The sequence below is a fragment of the Hemiscyllium ocellatum genome, chromosome 37, assembly GCF_020745735.1.
Source record: "Hemiscyllium ocellatum isolate sHemOce1 chromosome 37, sHemOce1.pat.X.cur, whole genome shotgun sequence".
NCBI lineage: Eukaryota > Metazoa > Chordata > Chondrichthyes > Orectolobiformes > Hemiscylliidae > Hemiscyllium > Hemiscyllium ocellatum.
The window spans coordinates 8,589,377-8,613,844 of NC_083437.1; the positions used below are offsets into that span (position 1 = coordinate 8,589,377).

A 24,468-nucleotide genomic window follows, 5' to 3' on the forward strand; every position below is an offset into this window, starting at 1 on the left:
GATACATTTTTGCTAAGCAAAGATATTCAGGGATATGAGTAAAGGCAGGCATATGGAGTCAGGCCACACATCAGCCATGATCTCATTGAATGACAGCATAGGCTTCACAACCTACTTCTGTTCCTAGTTCTTATATTGCTATGAGTTCGATGAGGCAAAGGGGTAAAAAAAAAGAAAAAAAAAATTCATTGGTAATGGATGATGTCCTGTGAGAATACCACTCAAAATTACTTCATTCCTGATTGGGTTTTGTGATATAGTTTGCTTAAATTTGTTCATGGTTTTCTCAATATGATGTTTTGTTTCTCCGTGAAGTAGGTTAGTGGTTAGGTTACTGCATTTGCAACTCAGAGGTCAAGGCTAACATTCCAGAGAAAAATACTTCAAATTTTACCTGAATAAATTCAGTTCAGCATTAAACTAAAATAAAACAGTGAATAGTTAGTGTAGGTAAAAGTGTCCGTGAAGCTGTCAGATTATCATAAAACCAAACTAGTTAAGGGAAGGAAACCTACTGTCATTATCCAGCTTGATTTAAGGCCATTGACTGAACTGCCATTTGAGTTAGCCATTTGGTTTTATCAAATTTTTCCAGACGTTCAGGAACCATCTCTCAAAATGAACAGCCCTAATCTCAGGGCAACTATAGATGGGCAATAACCAGCATCTTTGATTCTTGACCATTTTAAAGCAATACCTTTGGCAAGATACTGTTGAAGAATTGTTTCAGGTTTTATTTTGTGGAAACTTATAATGATTGTTGTGTTAATTGCTGATCTAGTGTGGTATTGACGATCATTGGGCCCAAATGTTCCTTCCCTCCTCTGAGGAGGAGCAGTTGCAAGCGGCACGATAAGGGTAAATGAAACACCGATTTTCAATTTTTAGCAACTGTGAATGTCCAAGTGCCTAACTCTCTCTGTATGTTAAAAGTTTATACTAATTCGACACTATTACTAATAAACTTTAAGTACTTCCCGAGTTAGATCATCAAAAAGGTGTGGGCTGTTTTTGTACATTGCATTTGCAGTATTTAGGAATCTAGCTTGGGACAATGCTATAAAACCTCTTAATGAGTTGGTTTCTAATTCCTTTATCCATTCTTTTAACAAGTGTTGACTGTTTAATTCTGCCTTTTATGTAGAGAGAATGGGGTTTTATGTATTAACTATTCCATTACACAAGCATTCTTGATAATTATAAAGTCAGCATAGGCTACTTAGCACAATGGAAAATATACATTTTCATGGATAGGATCTCAAAGTTCAAGATTCCATTTTCATCGAATGAGTGAGGATGAATCTCATGACTGCCGTTATTGAGTTATGACCTCGCCCCCATGTGTTGGATGAGTGGTGTCATGTGATCCTCCTTCCAGGTTAAGTTTCAGATGTTAATGTTTTCATAGTACTGGTTCTGTTGCTACCTCAGTGCACTCACATTTTTCACCGAGTACATTTGGTTTTTAAAAAAAAACCCAAAAGCTGATCCACAGGAACTTAATAGCCATATATTGCACAGAACAGTTGAAAATATATATGGAAGGTCAGTATCACCTCTTTTAAACAGAATGTTACATAAAGAATAGAGCTTTGTGTGCTTATTGTTTTATTTGTTATAATAAATATTCCTTACAGCTGAAAAATCAAATCTGGGTATCAGAGTGACGTAAATTTGTGCACCACATTTGAGGTATTGAAGATTGTATTTGTGTGACTCCAGGGTAGAATGACAAGATTACTATTATTTTTCGGTACTTTTTTAATATTTGTAATTTTCTCAGTTTTTAATGCAACTTTCTTCTGCATTTCTGCTGTTGCACTGTAGATGAGCTGTACCTATATGTAATGTTTTGCAGTCTCCATGCCTATTTGGTAAAAAATAAATGTAGCAGTGATTTATTTTTCATACAAATTATGCCCTCAGTTTTCCATGTTAAACTTGCCTTTCTTTATAGGGGCCAGTGCATGCCTCTTTTTCTTTCTTTTGTACTACAATCCCTCGGACCTTAAATGAAGCTTTGCCAGTGCTTTTTATTTTGCTTCCTCCTTTCTGGTTTTGGTGGGGCGTATATGGGTTTGACTTGAGATAGGATTGAAATGGCACAAACCTGCTACCTAAAGCTTAGAGATGCAGCTGTAATATGCTGCTCTGCTCATCCAACATATCTTCAAGGCAATAGATTATGTGAAGTGAAACCCGCTGTCATGTCACAACACTTGGACAATTCACTCTATAGTTCTCTTGTTACAATATTGATTCTGTCATGCAAATGCACTTGGAATTTCATAAAGTGACCTAAAAATGACCAGTTCCCACTAATTGGCCTCCCTTAACCTAATGCTGACTTTTCAACCCAGTCTTGTGCAAAGTTTAATCTGTTACTGGGCTACGGGAAACCTTGTGCACCCTTCTAAACCATGGAAGATCAATGACCTTCATCCTCTGGAAATTTGACTGAAAATACTAATGGTGAAAATACGGCTGCATGTGTTTGCTAGTGACAGGAATAAAAATGGAGTGCAGTTATTTTGCCTTTCCCAAATATCCTTCTGCTATGCTGAAACATTGTGTTTACCAACTTATTTAAGTAAATGACTTAACTGACTCGGTTGTTAGTATCCTGATCAAAACAGACTGCTTGAATTTTGATACTATGTCAAAACATGCTGTGCATTGCATCTGTCTATTGAAGGTAAAACAAGCTGTTCCATCATGATCTGTTTACCCACATTAGGGTGCAATATGTGCTAAGTTTATAGTCTTCAGATATGACGCAAACTTGAATTTGGCATGTATGCTGCAGTCTATAATCATAAAAATGTTGGCATGCTGCCTTCATATTTTTCTTCAATATTAAACAAGTACAGATGTGACAATACATAATAATGACTTAGGTTAGTTGACTTCGTTTCACGTATGAATGTCACAGCAATACATTATCTGAAGTTTAATTAGTCTCATCTTTAACCTCCCAATCAGTTTGCTGGTTTCCCTTTCTCCAACATGAAGTTATAGTTATCCAGTAATGCATGAGTATTCAGTAGTATTTAATTTGTTCATTGTAATATGCCTTGTTACACTACCAGTGCGTGGTTAGTAAACATATTTATTATTCTGGTGAACTTGTTTCCTGATCAATTTCAAGAAACCTATGATGTCAAAGAACAAATAATGTAGGAGTAACGATGTCTTGCTTTGAAAAGTAGGAAGAAAACTTACCTTTTGAAAGGATCCCCTATTTCACCATGAATATTGAAACTCTATAATAATGAAAGTTGATCTGTAATAAAAACATCAAGATTGGCTTTATAATAGTTTTGGAATTAAAAATATATCAAGTTCTAGATTGGTCTAAAATTAATCACTAATTTTTGTGAATAATTTTTCTTCCATCTGTTCTTCATTTTGAGCTTTAAGCTGTCTCTTTCTTCACGCAACATACAATTTCTAGTGAAGGAAAATGAGTGGGCTGCACCCAGATCTCTCTTGTTGCCCACTGTGTGGGGGAATGCCCATGTATCCCTTTGTGATTAACCCTTTGATTAAGTCTCTAATTCTTTAGTCCCCTAAAGGTTGTTAACTACAAGTTGTTGCCACAAATTTGGTATTAGAGCTCCACAGTTCAGGATGTTGGCAACTGATAACTTGACCTTTAAAACTGGGTTTGTCTTTGTTCTCTTAGTCAACTGCTAATTTCATGAGACTTCTTATCTTTAACTCATGCTGTTAATTAGCTGCTGAAAACACTTGTCGGTAGGTAAGCTGCTAACATTCATTAGAACTACAAAAACTGTTACATTTGCAAACAGGAAACTTCTTGAATCCCAAACTCAACACGAAACTTGGACTAAACTACAAAATTATTTGAAGAGCTGAAATGTTAATTTTAAACTCAAGAAAAAGCTAAGTAATTTTGTAGTTTAGTCCAAAGTTTCGTGTTGAGTTTGGGATTCAAGAAGTTTCCTGTTTGCAATGTAACCTGACTGATTTTAAGCTATTGCCATTGATGTGATGTTTCTGTGTCACCAGGCATATTTTCCACATTGTTATCCATATGTGAGCAACAGGTTTTACATTTCGCAGCTGTGCTTCAGAGCTGTATAAATGCTGCATAGGCTTATCGAAATACTCACCAGCAGTGACAGAACTATCTATGGAGTCCTCACCATCTTGGAAGATTAGAAGTACCCACGTACTCTTCAGCCATTATTCAAAAGAGCTAGGAGCAGGAATGGCAGTTCAGCCCCTTGATCCTGCTTGATATTTAAAGCATTCATTGCTGATTCCATCTTGGCCTGAACCCCAATTTCCAGAGGATGGTTTATTGTAGGTGTTGAAACTCCACAGTGCATTTGTATTAAATCTGGCATTTTGTTCTATTCTAATTCTAGTGATCAAGCTTTGCACATGCATGCACATTTGAGGATTTTCTTTTGTTAGTAAGTTGTTTTTGTTTTAAGCTAAACAACAGTTTAGTAGTGGTACAAGACTGGTTTAGAACCAAATATAACACCAAGGCACAAAAGGAAATGTTAACTCAAGCTACTAAAAGCTTGTTGGTTACATTGCCAGGTTTTGATACTGTCTTCAAGAAGAAAAATGAGGAAGATGTGCAGAGTATAGGGTGGGAGTTCCAGAGCTCGAGGCTGAGGTAACTGAAAGGCATAACCACCAATGATTATATTTGGGAATGCACAAGAAGCCATAATTAGAGGAATACACATCTCTCAGCTGGTTGTCAGTCTGTAAGAAATTACGCAATTGAGGAAAAGCAGAACCATGGAATGATTTGAAAGCAATGATAATTTTAAAATCATGATATTGTTTGAGCAGGGAGCCCAGGGTGATGGAAAAACAGGACTTGCTTCTAGTTAAGACATGACTAGCTTGGTTTTGAATGAAATCAAGTTACACAGTGTATAAAGTGAGAGACCAGTCAGAAATGTTTGTATAGTTGAATCTTGAGCAATTGAAGGCTCAAGAATTGAATTAACTTTTCAGAAGCAGAGGTAGGAATGAAATTGGGCAGTATCACTGAGATGTGAATAGATACAATAATGAAACCATATCAAATACACAATCCTACTTCTTATCAAAAGGAAATCTTAACTCAGTCATTTATTTTCTGTTTCTCTCATTGAGACAAAGTTGTTTTGGCTGAACTAATAATAACCTGTTTTCAAGCTGTGCCACAGTGAATGTCTTGCCTTGAAGCATGTGCTTTGTAATCATTTGTTCCAGCTGAACAGTGACATTAACATTTACCTTCATATTCTAATACTTGATTGGAAATGCATCTTGTTCATTTAAGCTGCTCGCCTAGCGTAATTCTCAGTGTTGGTAGAAAATCTTCCCTAATATAATGAAACTATATTTAGGGCCAAGGATTTTCCATCCTGTTATGGCAAATCAATCAAACATTGTTTTTAGAAAAAGGAAGTGCTGTTATTTCACATTTCCTATCAGAAATGTCCTTGTTATTTCCATATTCACCTATCTCGATGTCCAGGCAAGTGAATATGATTTCTATCACTGCTGTTGAATGGGAGAGCTGTCTCAACATTAAGTTGTATAATAATAACTATGCATTAGTTTGGGTCATTTGTCTGAGGGTGGGAGAACCTTGAAAAATTCTCTTACATGTGGATAATCATTGGCTGTTATACTGAATTGCATGATGATCCTTCCTACTGATCTATAAGGTGTTCCATTGGCTTTCTCTCTCTTCTGCTACTCTGAACGCTTCATTGTTGAAGGGAGGATTCAGACCTATCCAGGTAATATCAACTGATAAGTAACTTAATCTCTCAACTTAATCTTAAGTTATCTTTGCTAAGTACTGAAAATAGGTAAGCTGGTAATGTGGCAACATTAGTAGAATTGCTTTTTTCACATTTTGGAGGCACTGATCAGTCATTCAATTTGTGTGGAAATCTTTGCAGATCATGGAAATGTTTAAAATTCAAGTATTTCACTTCACAGATCTACAAGTTGTTAATTGCTTCTCAAGAATAAAAGAAAATTGCCTTTTAAAAACCCACATATTCACTGGAAATGCATAAAATTAAAAATGAAATGTCAGTCATTTTAGAATTGATCACAAACTTGTTTCACCGTTAATGTGTGGAGATGTACGTTGATTTGTCTTAGCCTACTCAAGTGCAGAAGATGGTCACAATCTTGTGTTACTGTTATGCTGATGTAACTAGGAGGATCTGTGTTTCCACAGGATGAAGTTCCTTTGGACTTATGCTACCAAATGCTATGAAAATTATGCAATTGCAGGATGGACTCTTGGTGTTCTCTTCTGTCCTTGTTTGAAAGTCCTTGGTGGGGGAGAATGACCCACACAAGGGCAATTATATCATTGTATTTCCACAAGTTGAGCTTTTATTTTATAAATGCATACAAAATGTGAATGTGTGTTTTATTTTTCTATTAGAAAGGTAGGGTATAAGGTTACATTTTTGGATAGCTTATTTACACATTAAGGGATGTTTTTGACATTGATTATTCTGTTCTTTTTTCCAGTTTTTTCAAAGACCGCCAATGCAACCAACCAGACCCAGCATACCGAATAATAATCCTTCCATGCGTCCAGGAACACAGGCTGCAACGGCAGTCTATCCACCTAGCCAGGGGCCCATAATAATGATGAACCCACCTGTGCCATATCCCCCAGCCCCTCAGGCTCCATATTATATTGCTAACCCGGTAAGCGGAGAGTGGCTGATATCCTTCATCTGAACCAGAAATAATGGTAACCTTTAGAGAGTCCCGCATCATTTGCACAATAAGATGCGAAGTCCTTCTCCTTGCTACACAGCTGGGCTGATACAATTTATGCAATGCTTCTGATAATTCAGCTGTTTTTGCACTTAAAAACAAAAAAAAATCACTTAGCCACAATTTTGATTTGGGTAACCTTGAATTTAGAGAAGTGTTTGTTATAAATGAGGCTGTTTTCATAACTGGATGAATAATGTCCCTTTCAAAAGAAAGGTGCATATCCTATTTGTCAAACAAACCTACGTGAATTGACTCAAAGCATGCAAGTATTATATTTGAGAATATCTGAAAGTATTCAATGAATGCTTTGATAGCGTTCTTTCAAAATTTGCCTCCTTTTACTTTTGTGCATATAATTGTGCAAGAAACCTTCCTTAAAAAATTGTCATGGTAACGATTACTTGTCTCTCCATTATCCAGTCTTCCCGTGAAATTCTTGCATATTTATGATGTGCTTGAAAATATAAAATAATCTGACGTTTTTTCAAAGGCTGTCTTTTCAATTTGTTGGCGGTATTACGAAGGCTTAGTGCGTAGATATATGCTTCAAGTGTGTATTTATTGTTGGCTTAAATTACCCTTCCATATGTTCTCCGACATGGACATTGCAGTCACGGTTCTGGATTAGTGCTGCTGGAAGAGCACAGCAGTTCAGGCAGCATCCGAGGAGCAGTAAAATCGACGTTTCAGGCAAAAGCCCTTCATCAGGAATAAAGGCAGAGAGCCTGAAGCGTGGAGATATAGGCTAGAGGAGGGTGGGGGAAGGGGGGAAATTAGCATAGACCTGGGAGTTGCAGTCGGAGAGGGACTCCCTGAGATTCTTGTAGAGAGAGGAGGAAAACTTCTTCAAGGCAGGCATTCTTGCAAGAGGATTCGCAGTAGGGTTAAAATCAACGAGGTAAAAACAATGACTGCGGATGCTGGAAACCAGATTCTGGATTAGTGGTGTTGGAAGAGCACAGCAGTTCAGGCAGCATCAGAGGAGCAGTCATGGTGACAAGGAATGTATTAGGAGGTTACTTTGACTTCACTAGTTTTGAGTCAACTGGTTTGTGTGTGACTTTTCAGGGCGGCACGGTGGCACAGTGGTTAGCACTGCTGCCTCACAGCGCCAGGGACCTGGGTTCAATTCCCGCCTCAGGCGACTGACTGTTTGGAGTTTGCACATTCTCCCTGTGTCTGCGTGGGTTTCCTCCGGGTGCTCCGGTTTCCTCCCACAGCCCAAAGATGTGCGGGTCAGGTGAATTGGCCATGCTAAATTGCCCGTAGTGTTAGGTAAGGGGTAAATGTAGGGGTATGGGTGGGTTGCGCTTCGGCGGGTCGGTGTGGACTTGTTGGGCCGAAGGGCCTGTTTCCATACTGTAAGTAATCTAATCTAAAGATGTGGAAGCAAGTCGCTGGTCTTCCTTATCAATGTTGCAACACTGGGAAAAGGAATCATTAAAGTTGGCAAAAAAGAGTTTTGATGTGTAAAATGTACCAGGCTTGTACGAGCTGTAGTGAATTAAACTTCTTAAATTTTCTGAAAGTTTTAATCTAAGCTGTACTAAATTAACATACAGCCAACACTGCTAGGAGCTGTCCTTTTTGAAAAAGCTATGTTAACATTCTGTTCCCTGCCACGATCAATAGCATTTCTATTTCTCCATTGGCAGTGCTTCAGTGAGGTTTGGTTAGCTCATTTGGCTAGAGTATGCTGCATAATGCTGCAATTAGCATGTACCTTGAAATTTATGGAAGCTTGCCTCAAGCCATATAACCAAGATGATGAGTTTAAGGACCCTACCTTGAGGAGTGACTGCAGAGATGTCCTGGCGTTAAGACGATTTAAATCCTTCAGAATGGCAGATGGTTGTGGTGGTTGGAGATCAATCATCTCGGCTTCAGAAAATCTCTGCAGGAGTTCCTCTGGGTATTGACCGGAGCCCAACTATCTTCAACTGCTTCAGCAACAACCATCCCTTCTTCATCAGGTCAAAAGTGGGGATGGTTGCTGATGATTGCACAATGTTCAGCACCATTCAGGACTCCTCCGGTACTGAAGCTCAACTCATAGAAATATACTGGTGTAGTTGCCCTCTGTCAATCATTTCTCTGAGTCCATGCCCAGATACAGCAAGACCTGGACAACATCCAGCATGGGCTGACAAATCACAAGTAGCATTCTTATCACATGACCATCTGTAAGATAGAATTTCACCATTACCCCATGACGTACAATGATGTAACTATCACTGAATTTTACACTGTCAACATCCTGGGTGGTTGCATTGACCAGATCTGAAGTGGTCTAGTCATAGCAATACTGATGCTACAAGAACAGGTCAGAGGCTGGGATCTTGCAGCAAGTAACCCGCCTCCTGATTCCCCAAAGCCTTTACCCATCTACAAGGCAAGGATAGACCCCACTAGCCTGGCTGAGTGCAGTTCTAACAACACTCCGAGAGCTTGACACCATCTGGGACAAAGCAGTCTGCTTGATTGGCACCACAATGACAAGCAATCAGTTCTTCCACCATCAATGCTCAGTGTCAAAAATATATACTATCTGCAAAGAGACACTGCAGAAATTCACCAATTCCTTAGGTAGCAGTTTCCATATGTTCGATGGCCACCATCTGGAAGGGCAGGGGCAGTAGATAAATGGGAATACCAGCAAGTTTCCCTCCAAACCACGCACCATTCTGTCTTGGGGACATGTTACCATTCCTTTGCTGTCACTGGGTCAAAATCCTGAAATTCCCTCCCTAACACCAACTGGTCCAACATCACCACCTCAAGCGCATCTAGTGATGGACAATAAATAAGGTTCCAGCCAGCGACATTCATGTCTCGTGAGTGAAAGAATAAGTTTTTAAAATGCTGTTTGTTTCTCTGAAGAAAGATGCTTAAGTTCCTTGGTGAACTATGTCTACCTTGCCAGTTAGTTAATATGTTGCATTTTTTTTTGGTTTCTTTAATGAAGTTGTTGTTTTTCACAAATGTTTTCTAAAAATCTAATTTGCATTTTGTCAAATGAAAATAATTTATGAACAATGCATCAAGTTGGAGTGGATCAAAAGTAATATGAACAAACATTGAGTTTTTATTTTATTAAAAGTATGGAAATAATTCACCAGAATGACTCTGAAATCCTGGGAAGTAACGCAAAGTATGTGGTGCAGGTTGATTTGTTCTTGGATATATACATTTAAAAAAAATTGTTGATTTTCATATGTGGTTTCTAATAAAAGCAGAGGGGATGCTGTCCTTACAATAGTTTGTACTTCATAAAAACATATGTATCAGAATTTTATAATCTGTCAGTGTGCAATTTGAGGTTTGTTCTGCTGCTGAATGAGCCTATTTCCCTCCTTGCATCATGAAACCATCCCAAGCTTTGAGGTAAGCCATCTAGTGGAATTTGAGAAATGGCAACTAGCTGCAAATCACAATTGAAAGGAGCAAAATTTGTGTTCTAATATGCTAACAGTGATCATAAACTTGATCATGTTACTGAGAAAGAGACATGTCAAAGCTTTTTGTCATACACTCATCAAGCCAAATGTAAAAATGCCAAATTCAAATGATTACTGCAATTTATATTATAGGAGAAGGTGCTGATTGCCATTTCGAGTTGGCTTCACAACCAACATGGTCAAGGAGAAAACAATGGAAAGGTCTGCATTCCCCAAGCTTCCCAGTAATTTAAAGAAGCCCTGAGACTAGGCAGGTCTATGTATGAATTTATTTCAGTTAAAGTAAGAGTAACAGCCATTAATTGAGTGCACCTCATTGCCTTAAATTGTTTTTTAGTGTGCTATTAGCACATGTAAGATTATTCAGTTAGTGCTTCCACTTGTGAATCATGTTTAACCATTAATATTTTGTTTGGGTTTTGTGAGCATGAAGTGGTTGAATATGGTTTGTATTTTACCTATTTTGAGTATCCAAGAAAACATGCTGTTTGACTTAATCAGTCAATGGATAAGATGTACGATGCGTCACACCAGCACAGAAATTCATGCACAGCATTTCGCAATTGTGTCGTGGGTAGAATTACATTTTTGGATTAACGGTAGCTATTATTGGAAGATACAATTTGAATAGCTAGTGCATGTAGCAGCGTGAGATGTCTTGTTTAACTTGACAAAATACATGGCCTTTTCCATGTAATTTGAAATGGACCAGGCACATTTTAAAGTATGAAAGTGGTGACCTGTGGCTGTTGATCACAATAGCCCTTATTTCACAGAATAGTTTTGATGCACTCTAGTTCTGCCTCAAACTTGTAACATGAGAAAATAGCTAAGGCTGTACTTTCTACTTCTGATAAAACAGTCTTGCAGCACATGAATTTTGCAAATCCCACCTGTATATCAACCGGTGGAAGTGGGCTTATGATAGAAACGAGTAGAGAACCTGTTTCTGAACACATGCAACTTCAGATGCTTGAAATCTGAAACAGGCAAAGTGCGTTAGAGAAACGTAACAAGTCTGATGTGTCCCTTCCTCAGGGACTGGACTTAAAACGTTAGCTCTGTTTTTCCCTTGACAGATGCTGCCAGGCCTGCTGTGGTTTTCTAGCACGCTCCATTTTTATATTAGAGAACATATTAGTTGAATCTGAACAAGGATGTTTCAGAGATGTATAGCATGGAAACTTGTCCATAATGACCAGATGTTCTAAACTAATCTAGTCCCATTTGGCTCAGACTCCTCCAAACCCTTCCTATTCATATACCCCTCCAGATGCCTTTCAAATATTGTAACTGTACCAGCCTCTACCACTTCCTCTTGCAGTTCGTTCCATATATGCATCACCCTCTGTGTGAAAAGGTTGCCCCTTATGTCCCTTTTAAATCATTCCCCCCTCACCTATGTCCTCTAGTTTTGGACTCCCCCACCCTTGGGAAAAGACCTTATCTATTTACACTATCCATGCCCCTTATGATGATTTTATATACCCATCTAAAGTCATCCCTCAGCCTCTGATACTCCAGGGGACAAAGCTGAAACCTCTCCCTATAGCTCAAACCCTCCAACCCTGGCAACATCCTTGTAAATTTTTTTCTGAACCCTGTCAAGTTTCACAACACCCTTCCTATAGTAGGGAGATGAAAACTGAACGCAATATTCCAAAAGCAGCCCAACCAACATCCTGTACAGCCACAATACAATCTCCCAACTCCTATACTCAGTATACTGACCAATAAAGGCATGCATACCAAATACAGCCGTCACAGTCCTATCTACCTGCGACTCCACTTTCAAGGAACTATAAACCTGCACTTCAAGGTCCCTTTGTTCAGCAACACTCCCCAGGACCTTACCGTTGAGTGTATAAATCCTGTCCTGATTTGCCATTCCAAAATGCAGCACCTCTCATTTATATAAGTTAAACTCCTATCTATCATTCCTTGGCCCACTGGCCCATCTGATCACGATTCTGTTGTACTCTGAGATCATCATCTTCACTGTCCACTACACCTCCAATTTTGGCTTCATCTGCAAACTTACTAACCATATCTCCGATATTCGCATCTAAATCATTTCTATAAATGACCAAAGGTAGAGGACCCAGCACCGATCCTTGTGGCACACAGCTGGTCACAGGCCTCTAGTCTGAAAAGCAGCCCTCCATCACCACCCTCTGTCTTCCACCTTTGAGCTAGTTCTGTATCCAAATGGCTAGTTCTCCCTGTAGACCATATGATCTAACCTTGCTAACCAGTCTATCATGAGTACTCTTGTCAGAACATCTTGCTGAAGTCCATATAGATCATGTCCACTCTGTGCCCTCATCAATCCTCTGTTACCTCTTCAAAAAGCTCAAATTTGTGAAACATGATTTCCCACGCACAAAGCCATGTTGACAGTTGAGAAAAGGGAGCAAGTTTTACAGATTAGACTACTCACAATGTGGAAACAGGCCCTTTGGCCCAACAAGTCCACACCGACCCGCCAAAGTGCAACCCACCCAGACCCATTTCCCTACATTTACCTCTTCACCTAACACTACGGGCAATTTAGCATGGCCAATTCACCTAGCCTGTCCTTTTTTGGACTGAGGGAGGAAACCCAGGCAGACACTGGGAGAATGTGAAAACTGAACACAGTCAGTTGCCCGAGGTGGGAATTGAACCTGGATCTCTGGCGCTGTGAGGCAGCAAGTAAATTTGGAGTGTATTAAGGTGTATAACAAAGTCCTAAAAAGTGAATACAGATTCACACAAGTATAATGGTATGGATTTGAAGTAAGCAAGGAGTCAGAATTTAAGGCTCAAAATGTCTTAGGTTAGATATGATTCTGCAATTAGACAACATTTGCTGAGTGATCCTGAGTATGCCAATTGCTACAGTAACAAATAATTTAAATAATCAGTTGCATTTGTAATGTGCACCTAAGCTTAGAAATGGCATACATTGATGTGTAGGTACTTTACAAAAAGGATATATTCATGCCTTTAAATTTTCTAGGTTCATTTGACTCTAATCCTAAACAACTCTTTGCTTTCTCCATGGCAAGAACTTTCTCATTCAGCATCAACTTGCCAGGCAATCAGCTCCTTTCCTCTTGCAATATGAATTTAATCATTTGTAATTTGGCATTTGTATATTTGTTCTGATGAATGCAAGATGAAAAGACTTTGGCCGTGTGTCTCTCTGGCAAGATTCAAATTTGTATTTGTTTACAAAGTATTTCTTTAGCTCAATGTCTTATGTTGTGCATATCAATAGATCTGCAGTTGTTTAAAGGAACATTACATCATTTGTCAAGAAATGTGTTAAAGCATTTTTTCACAGCTACATTATTATGAAAGAATGATTGCACTGAAACAGGTTTTCCTTCTGTTTCGATAATAGTTCCGCCCTAGTGCAACTCCATACATGGGTCCCCCCCAGCAGTATTCAGTCCAGCCACCACCTGGTCCATTCTATTCAGGACCAGGTCCTGGTGACTTCACTACTTATGGTAAGTGTTAAGTCTTTTATAGTACTTTGTTTTTATCTTTCGATGCATGTTTTGGTTTCATTTATGGCTCAATCGGTTGACTGCTTTTAAATGTGTTTGCATTTTTATGTATTCCTGTTGTTGATTAATGTGGTGTGGACTAAGCTGAATAACGAATGATAAATGTAACTCAAAAATGCTTGATTTGAAACTGCATTCCAAACTTTGTGTTGAAAATATGAAAGATCAAGATTGATTATTGTCCTTTGTAAGATTCAAATAGACTTACCTTCCTTCCTTGATGTAGACTGTAGATTTTACCCTTCCAAAATTAGGTTTTTATTTCTCCAGCTGCTTGGGTGTTACTTTTGAGGCTGCATTTATTGCCATTAAATTGAGTTATTTCTGCACATAGTCATTCCAAGAAGGATTTAAATGCCTAAAACTGAATTCACTTGTCTCGTAACCCTGGTACAACAATGGACCAGTAAGATATTTAGAGTGTCAGCAACTTTTATGGATTTCATTTTATGTTGCTAGCCCACAAAATACTAGACATAATGAATTTTATTTCGTGGTTTGCCAAAGCTAAGAGCCTGTACTGTTAGGTTCTTTTTTCCAGAGATTCTTACACACTTCATGCAACTGCAAAACGACAACTTCTGTGAAGCAAGATCTATTAAGCACAAGACAATGCATGTTTTAGAGAAACCCTGAACACCGAAAGCATATCCAGGAAAGCTTTCTGAACAAAGGAAAGAGTCCTTCCTTTACATCACAGTTAGTAATGCCACAAGACAACCCCCAGTCACTCCCTCATGGTCATATGCCATTCAAGACGCAATGCAATAATCAAATCACTTCCAGAAACAGTGTAATGCAAATCATCCCTTAATGGCTAGATCTGGTGTGAAATGCATCTTTTTAACTACAGAGGTAGTCGAATTCTAACTGTAATGTTCTTATTGATTTCTGGATAGGGAATGAAAATGTAAATAGGCTTTTGAATGGCAAGGAAATGGCTCTGAATAAAAGGAGATGATAATGTAAATTTTTTACTATCTATCTGAAAGTCAGAGGCATCCCACCCTAGCCTCAGGACATCCAATTTCTTGCAGGTCAGCAAAGCAAGTTATCTCTTTAATATCACAGTTTTGAGGAACTGACTGATACCACAGTAGTGAATTACTGTTGTCTAAGTGTCTGTTACTAATGACACTGGCGAGAGGAAGAAGAGGATTGCACTATATTCTCTCAAGTACTATTTTTCCTCTGTTTTAGTAGGAGCATCTACCTTCCAGATAACTTTTTATAGTCAGCATTATTTTGAGGACTAAAATGTATGTGCAATTTACACTACCTTGCAGACTTTCACAAGTAGTGTTCCCACACTTAATGACACTTGATCAAAACCTACTGTAAAGATCTCATTTGTACACAAGATTTGTAATTGTGCACTCCACAACCAACTGAAAATAATTCATTCAGTTACTGCAGAATGTTTTATCAGCTGCACATTTTTATTTGTCATTATTCAGTAAGCATGATAAAACATCTATATTGTTGTTAAATATTCTATTTACACAAATAAAGATGCAAAGTGATGTACAACAAGACAAAATTACTTCGACTGCATTTGCTGCTTGTGAGTTACATGGTCTTCTGTTTGATTATTTCATTTTCAGTAAACGACGGAATTTGGTATGGTTCTCCAACAGCTCATTATTCTCCAACAGTGAGCATAATGGAGAGTAATGGATACTTGTGAGTGATTGTGAGACAATCAAATCATCATAGCAAATGTTCTCCTTCACGTAAATGCAGTCTTGAATCATTTCAAGGTGTTTAGATTTTCTCCTAATACTCAATATTATGAACTTTGCTGGCTTATTTTATTCAGAGTTGGGTGTTTTTGCAAGCATCAGCTGCTGTGTTTACACCTCTGCCCAGTGCAACCATTGTGTAATGTCCACACTAAGTTTGCCTGTGACCTAATCAGTGCAAAGCTATTGAGATGATTATTTGGAATAAGATCAAATGCATCCATACCGGATAATTAATTCCCTTGTGACTTTCACAGTAATAAAATCAGAGCAGTTCAAGAGACAGGCAAAAGCTTTGACCTGCTTGGAAGCTGAAGTCCAGAATCAAATGAGTATTCACATAAACACTTATTTCTTTAGAAAGTATGTATGTATTATGCATAATTCACCAGAACCATAATAACTAGTCCAAATTTTTGTTGATTTATAAATATCCTCATATTTGTAAACTGAAATACACAGACTATACCTTTTTGGCTTTTGTTCAATTGTAAACCATAGCCAGTTGGTTTTCTCTCTGTTTCGAAGTTGAAGTGAATAATCTGAAACTGAACATTTGGATCCATAGTCACATGTTCAGTAGTATATGGATTGAATGTTATTCCAAGATCTGGTAATCCTTAAACCACTTTTAAAGTCTCCAGTGGCAAATTGATTTACCTTGTGTTGTAATACAGAGGATGAAAAGAAACCAATGTTATTAATAAAACTTGTTTAATATTTGAAGCAGAGTAATAGATGTAAAAATAGTTTTAATTAAACTTAGTTTCTGCCTACCCAGTCACGCTCTTCTTCCACATTCCTCACTTAATGGGGGTTATCTATACTTTGCTAAACTATTCTTTGAATTTAGAACTAATTTAGGTAATCTCCCATTTTTGGAAATGGCAGACAACCTCCAAAGGTTGAAATATATTTTTGAAGATAGGGTTTTTGGGGTTCAGTTAAACATTTTGAATAAAAATAAAGATTGATAAAACCTCTGTTGTGTGAAAGTGACACAGCTGTACTGAGTATTGAGAAATCTAGTTAGCAGCTCAAGAAAGTTGTAGATTCCTTCCCACTGTGTTGTCATTTCTGTGCAGCTTCCAAAGGTTGCATGAGTTTAATTGTGCATTTCTGCTAATCTAGAATGGTGTATTTTAAGACGGGCTAAACTTGTGAAATTAAAAAGCTCCAATAACATTAGCCATGATCACAAGAGAAGTTAACATACAAGTCAGACTGGTGACTTCGTTGAGAAAAAAAATCATCTTCTTGTTCTTAAAGCTGCTTTGCAATTTATCTCTCTCTCTTCTCCCCCTATTCTACCCCTTCTAACCCCACTGGCTCCTGCCGCCTTGGCCCAGTTTCACTGTATCTTACACTGTAGGCAGATGGGTGAATCCTAGATAGGGGCGCATGCCATTATGAAGCCTCAATGAGACAACAGCAAGGAGATAATTATTTTGAATTTTAAGGACTTACCTGAAATATAAACAATGATTATTTTTAAATAAAATGTTACATTGCAAAACAATTCACCCAATAGTTGCTGGAATCATCACTGCCACTCTTGCCACATTTCCAAGGCCAGGTGCTGAAATGTGATCTTTCTTTGCTTAGCCTTGGCTAAGCAATGAGCAATAAGGGAGTATTGGGACCCGAGGCTAAACAAATTTATGTTCTGTTTCATGCCTAGCCTCAGAAACAAGGCGCAGAGGGTGGCCCCAGTCAGGAGTTCAGCCACTGTGTGGTGAGTTTTTAAAAAAAAGTCACTGTTTTTGTATATTTATTTCTGGTAGGCATGTATATTTTAAGCAAATTTTTGAGGAAAAGGTTTGTAGGGATTCATCCCTTTTTTTCTTGATATTCAAGTCATTTTTCAATTCTCTGCATCAAAACCTATAATTGCAGGTGAAAGTAATAAACATATGACCTGCTTCTCGCACTCTGCCTCTAGGAATTGAGAGAGAATAGGCCCAACAAACTTTGGATTTAAGCTTGGCATATGCGTACTGGTTAAGAGGATTTGGAATTTGGTGACTTGTGAAGGTGAAAGTGTTTTTAACTTTTGACTTATGACATATTAGGATACTTCACTGCAAGTTTTTGTAACTCCACGATAATTTGCATCTGAAGAGTTTGGATTGTTGTATTAATGTAGACATTTTCACATAATTTTGTAGCGCCTTTCCAAACTCTTTTTTTTCTCATGTGTGTTACTGTTCTTTAATATTGGTATTAGTTCACTTTCTCTCAAGTGGAGTCTTGTGCCAGAAAATGCAATGAAGTGCACTGTGGAAGTTATTTTATGTAGTTTAATGCATTCAGTTTTTAATTTCTTTAAGCACTGAACTTCTGGTAAGAGAGTTTACTGAAGAATATTTACGTAGTTTTATTTTCAGGGCTAATGGAAGTGTCACAGGATTTTGAGGTATCTAAAGGCAGAGATCTGAAGTATTTTCTGTTAACCTGCTCATCCTGGTGCTTCAATTCATTACACAATAATTTGCTGTAGATACCTTGTGCATACCTGAGTGTTCCTTTTCCATTCCTCCTTTCTGTTACCTTCCTCTTTCAACTTTCTTTTGTTCTCACTTCAGTTTGACATTTAATTGTTTTTTGTATAGTTCAATCCTTCCTTTTTAATCTGACTCAGGGGCATTAGGTTCAAATTGAATTCAAGTTGAATTTTGGGTTGTAAATCTCTGGTGCAATAGAGGGTGGTACTGAATCAGAGGGCTGAATTTTAAATTCTGATAGGATGCCTTTGTACAGTTGACTGATCCTTTCAGTTTTATTTTACTTAGCTTTTAGTGATTTGACACAACAAAGGGACTTAATCAGCCCCATCAAAACTATGGAGTTACATATAGCTAGATTGGATAAAGACATCATGGTTATTTCTCTGGTTGTAAATTTCCTTGCTGAGCTGGTAGGTTTGTTCTCAGACGTTTCGTAACCAGGCTAGGTAACATCAACAGTGAGCCTCCATTGAAACGTTGGTGTTCTGTCCCGCTTTCTGTTTGTTTCTTGGTCTGTTAAGGTGGGTGATATCATTTTTGGTTTTTCTCAGATGTTGGTAAATGGGGTCCAAATTGATGTATTTATTGATGATGTTCCGGCTTGATTGCCAAGCCTCTAGGAATTCCCTTATGTGTCTCAGTTTAGCTCCTAGGGTGGATGTATTGTCCCAGTTGAAGTGGTGTCCTCCTCTGTCTGTGTGTAAAAATACTAGTGATAGCTGATTACATCTTTTGGTGGCTAGTCGGTGCTCATGTATCCTGGTGGCTAGTTTCCTGCCTGTCAGTCTGATGTAGTGTTTGTTGCAGTCCTTGCAGGGTATTTTGTATCTGACATTCATGTTGGTTGTTGTTACAGAGTCCTTTAGATTCATCAGTAGTTCTGTGTTGGTAGGTTTGTGGGCTACCAAGATGCCAAGGGGTTGGAGTAGTCTAGTAGTCATCTCCGAGATGTCTGATATATGGTAGTGTGCCTAGAGTCTCTGGACATGTTGTGTCTTCGTGTTGTTTAAGAATTGGCGGACTGTTATCAGGTAGCCATTGTTCTTGAACACGCTGTATGGGATTTCCCTTCTGCTTGTACTTATAGGGTTCTGCATTGTGTTGTGACCTGTTTGAATAACACCCACAGCTCTGTTTGTGGGTGTTGGGATGATTGTTCCTGTAGTTGAGTATCTGGTCTGTGTGTGTTGCTTTCCTGTAGACACTGATCTGCAGTTCTCCATTGATTGTTCATTCCACTGAGATGTCTAGGAAGGGGAGTCTGTTATTGTTCCCTTTCTCTTTGGTGAAATTTAGGCCAGTAAGGATGTTGTTAATGATATTGTAGGTTTCCTCTAATTTGTTCACTTCTGTGATGACAAAAGTGTCATCCACATGGCAAACCCAAAGCTTGGATTTGATCGTGGGGAGGGCTGTTCATTCTCGTCTCTGCATCACTGCTTCTGCTAAGAATTCTGATATTGGTGATCCCATGGGTGTCCCGTCGATTTGTTTGTAGGTCTTGTCATTGAAGGTGAAGTGGTAGTGAGGCACAGGTCTAATGGCTTGAGGGTGGTGTCCTTGCTGATGGAGTTGATGTTGTCTGGCGTTTGTGTCCTTGGTTCGTCTAGTAGTCAGGTCAGTGTTTCTTTGGTCAGGCTGATGTCAATGGATGTGAATAGGGCTGTTAGGTCGAAGGAGACCGTGACTTTGTCCTCTTTTATCTTGATGTCTTTGAGGTTCAGGAATTCTTCAGTGGGGTGGATGGAGTGGCATGAGTCTTTTACTAGGTATTTCAGTTTACGGTGAAGTTCCTTTGCTAGTCTGTATGTCAGTGTGCTGGGAAGTGAGACGACTACTTTTATTTATTTCTCTAAAGGTCATAAGTGAACTGTCTGGATTTGCATGTTGTCCAATACCGTCACGGTCACTTAAACTGTCAAAAGCTTTTTTAAAAAAAATTTCCAAAAATCTCCCGATAACTAGTACTGTTACCCAATTATTATATACTATTCTGTGTAATGAATTCAAAGTTTCATTCTAAAGATATTAGCTTCGAGTAAGCAGCACTCCCTCAATGCAAGAATGTGAGCTGAAGCTCTTGAAATGGAGTATAAACCAACAGCATTAAGAGCCGCAGGTGGCAGTGCTGTCAACTAAATCAGGCCAGAGTGTACTTTTACTTTTAGGTGTACAATGCAGATGTATGAGAACTGTCTTGGCATCTGTATTGACACTGAATAGATTTTGCATGGCATGTAAATGTCAGCTTTCATGATAGGAAAAGCAAATCAGTCATGGTACAATAGTGGATCTGGAATGTAATAGGTTGAAGTTACAGGTTTGAGATGCTGTATTCCCTGGTATTTGATTAAAATTAGATTTTTTTGTGTTGTGTGAAGTTAAAATGATTGCAGCACCTTGATGCTCAGGTCTAGATAAAATATTTTGATTGAATGCATACAAAGTTAAAGGTTTGAATGGACTGAATTAGTTACTGTATACAGTTCAAGCACCAAACCCTTTTACCTTCTCAAGATTGCTAAGTGAAAAAGGTGGGTAGGGAGTACTTGCACTGTTTACCACAAGGGCAAGTTGGGAGATGCATATTCTTCCAGCCCCTCCCCTTCTCTGTCGACTTGTCTCCCCTTTCCTTTCCCCTCCACTCCAACCTCACTCTCCCTGTCACCTCTCCCTTCTATCTCTCGGTCTCTCTCTCACCTTGTCTCCCCTCCCAGTTTACTCTCCTGCTCCTCTCTGCCTTGCTTTGCCTGCACCCCCGCGATTCCCCCCTGTCTCTTTCCCATGCACCCTACCTCGCTCTCCGCCCAGTCGTGGAGGGACTGTCCTATGAGGAAAGTTTTTAAGCCAGCCTGTTCTCGCCATATTTTAAAAGAATGAGCAGTATCCTTATCGAAACATAAGATTCTTTGGGTGACTTGGTAGGTTAGATGTGAAAAAGTTATGTCCCCTTTTTGGTGGTACATGTAGCACCAGAGGTCATAATCTCAGAATAAGGGGTCAGCCTCTTAAAACTAAGCTCTTAAGATGAGGAGGAATTTCTTTTCTCGGTCATAGTGAATTTATGTAATTCTTTACCGAATAAGGTTTTGGAGGCTGGACTGACATGTACATTCAAAACTGTAGTAAGATTTTTACTCAGTAAGGGAATCAAGGGTTACCAGGAAAAAATAGGAAAGTGAAGTTAAGGATGATCAGATTAGCCATGATCTCATTGACTGGTGCAGCAGACTCTACGGGTTGAATGGCGAACTTCTACTTCATGTTATGGTCAGGACTGAATGCATCTTGCAAGGCATATTGCAAGATGCATTCATTCCTAATTCTAGAAAAGATGCTGATTTTCAGAATTTCTATTGAGTCATTGCTGAAGTCCTGTAGCTGATGCCAGTTATAAAATTTCCTGCTGAGAATTAACACTAAAACAGTTTTCTTTCCTGAAGGTGAGCAGAAGTTGCAGATATCTTGGGCAGTTGTTTGTGAACATAACCTTGATATATCAGTTATATTTCTCTTTAAATGTAAAGTGGCTGTTCCTGTGAGCAAAGTGTGAACTAATTTGAAATCTGTAATCTGTAAATCGAGTTCCCCAACTCTCCCTCACCAAAATGTTTACCTTTCATCTTGGTGCTGATGAATTGTAGATAAAGGTATAATTTTGTTAACACTGGCAACTCTATTGTAGCAAACACGTGTAGCTATTCTACTGTGAGACTGGTTGATGCGATTTAGCGGGATAATTTTTTTACTCTGCTACTCCACCGTGCCTTTGTTACTACAACTTTGGGTCAAAAAGGCTAAATGCCCTGATCTGCCCTCATTGCAATTGGCTCACTTAGCCAAGACTGAAATATAAATTTGGTGTATTTGACTGTAAGCCACATGATATTGTATGTTTATTTGCTGAATCTTTTTAGATAAAACAAAAACTACTTTTGAATATTACTGAACTGTGAAAGCAGAACAAAGGTTGTAAATTGTTGGCTTTGTGCAATGAGTGGAGCAGGTCAAAAGTACTATGGCAGTGGATGCTGTTTCTAGCACAGCATCTTGGATTGGTTTTTATCAGAGAATTTAATGCTGTGCTTTAGCTGTTCATGTCAGGAAAGTTAATCAGATTTGCAAAGTAGCTGATATGGTTAGGTGTTAGGGTTTTAAAAATCCTCTAAATTGCATCATTGTGATCAGTTCTGTGCGAACACATATAAAAACTTTGTGTCTATGTGCAATTCCTATTGATACATCAATCACTAGTTCAGTTTCCTACAAATTGCAGAGAAAGCAGTTCTTGGTTTCACTTACCCATGCATTCTTCTGAATTTGGAAATATAACACTCCGGTATAGTGGTGGTTAGGACATGCAAACAAGCTTTGGTAAGTAGTGAACTATCATGGAAGATCAGTGATGCCTTTAATAGTGAGGACTTTGACTTGGAAAGCAGACTGTTGGGAACCTGCTGATTGGGAGAGGAGGTTTTTCCATTTCCATTAGATCAGAGGAATATGGAAGCATCAGGATTTTCAGATCTCCTTTATTTATAATTTTGGGGCATGCTGCACATCAACTCTTGCAAGACTGCTGTGTAACTGATCTCTCCTAGTTAAAGAGGGGCTATTGATGAGGGACGATGACACTTGAATGAAGAGAGAGGAAATTACTAGTGTGACAAGTGAGTAAATACATTAAAAGTGTTTCACTGAGAGGGAAAATAATGAGTTGCAGCTGTCATAGTGATTGGTCTTAAACACTTGCATTGTAATGCCATTGTGTGGGATGTTTTTGGGGGGAGGTGGGGGAATATGATTGAGTGACAATCAAACAATGTTTTACTTCATTTATGGTGAATCCAGCAAGTAGAAAATAGATGTTTAGAAGAATGAGTGACACAGATATGGATTTCTTAATTATCTATGATCCTTGATATCAACTTTCTTTCCCCTAAACCTGTTCTGCTGTTGAGGCAAGCTTATCCTGTGCTTTTTGTTCTGCCTTCCTGGATGTTTTGCCCCATTTTGTATTGTTGCCCTGACTGACCCTGAGATGTGAATGCTTTGTTCGCACTTCTGGCTCTTTGTCCCAAAAATGAGTTTTTTTATAGTCTTAGGTTATGTTTTATGAATTACATTCAAGGCCTTTTTGAACTCTTCTGCAATCCAAGATTGATTTCTGTGATGGACTGCACAAAATAATGTGACAAAAGAATGTATATTCCAGGATAGGGTGGCACGATGGCGCAGTGGTTATCACTGCTGCTTCTCAGTGCCAGGGATCTAGGTTCAATTCCAGCCTTGGGCGACTGTGTGGTGTTTGCAGATTCTTCTCGTGTCCGTGTGTTTCCCCCTCCGGGTACGCTGGTTTGCTTCCATAGATCAAAATGTGCAGGCTAGGTGGATTAGCTATTGGGAATGCAGGGTAATAGGGGGCTAAGTCTGGGTGTGTTACTTTTCAGAGGATTGGTGCAGACTCGATGGGCTGAATGGCCTCTGTTCGCATTGTAGAGATTTGATGATTCATTCCTGAGTGGGTTATTCATTCATTATTTTTAAAAATTATTTTTGAAAATGCATAAAAGTTTGGACAGTGGCATTTGAACTGTGAACTTTTGAGACCCTGTGAAGGGAGAGCAGGGCTGACCCAAAGACTGCGAGAGCAGTCCTGCCTACCTGTTCCAACTACCAGTTCAGTGATAGTCAATGCTGTCGGCAACCAGCTAGCCCAGACTTTCTTAATCCTACAAGTGGGGTCCACAGTTTTAATTAACGAAGGCTTTTGCAACATTACAACTTTTAATCTACACTGGCAAGACACAGACCAAACTAAATTAGCTTTGCATTCATCAGTTCAGATTTTATTGCTGTGGTTTTACCTGCATTGTGTCCCTAACTATGAAACCACTCCAGATTTAGTGCTTATGCAACTGACATATATGCTACACTGACCCAACCAGAAGGTTTAATTTTGTATTTGAAGAAAAGATGTCACAATTGTAATCCATGAAAAAGTATATAAAAGAAAGAATGGAAGTAGTACTATAGGGCACTAGATACAGCCAACTTTTCATTCTGTGACTAGGATAGTTTCAATTCCTCTGTAATTACTAAGCCCTGGGTCCTGATTACAATACATGGTATTCTGTTTTTGCGCCTTTTATTTGCATTGTCAGTGGCATCTAACATTAGTATGTTTGATTTTGTTGTCATGTTGATGTGCACTGACTTCTGAGCCTTGCATCTAGAGGACGTTGCTAAAAATTGAATTGCTAGTGACAGCTTCTAATTCAAAATACACCTTATTTTGTCCCTAAAGCATGGGGTGGATAAAGAGTGGAGCTGAAAAAAGTGCAGCTGATAACAAGCTCCGATCTGGAACGTTGACTCCCCATCTCCTCTGATGCTGCTAGACCTGTGCCTT

General features: G+C 38.7%; 1 protein-coding gene across 1 annotated transcript in view; it reads left to right on the forward strand.

Moving 5' to 3' along the window:
• LOC132833800 (eukaryotic translation initiation factor 4 gamma 3-like) overlaps window positions 1-24,468 on the forward strand; it is a 356,819-nt gene that overhangs the window by 198,207 nt on the left and 134,144 nt on the right. Inside the window, exons 6-8 of the mRNA XM_060852385.1 lie at window positions 6,535-6,717; window positions 13,639-13,747; window positions 17,231-17,284. Of these exons, the coding sequence (XP_060708368.1) occupies window positions 6,535-6,717; window positions 13,639-13,747; window positions 17,231-17,284 (346 nt within the window). The remainder of the gene's footprint in view (window positions 1-6,534; window positions 6,718-13,638; window positions 13,748-17,230; window positions 17,285-24,468) is intronic.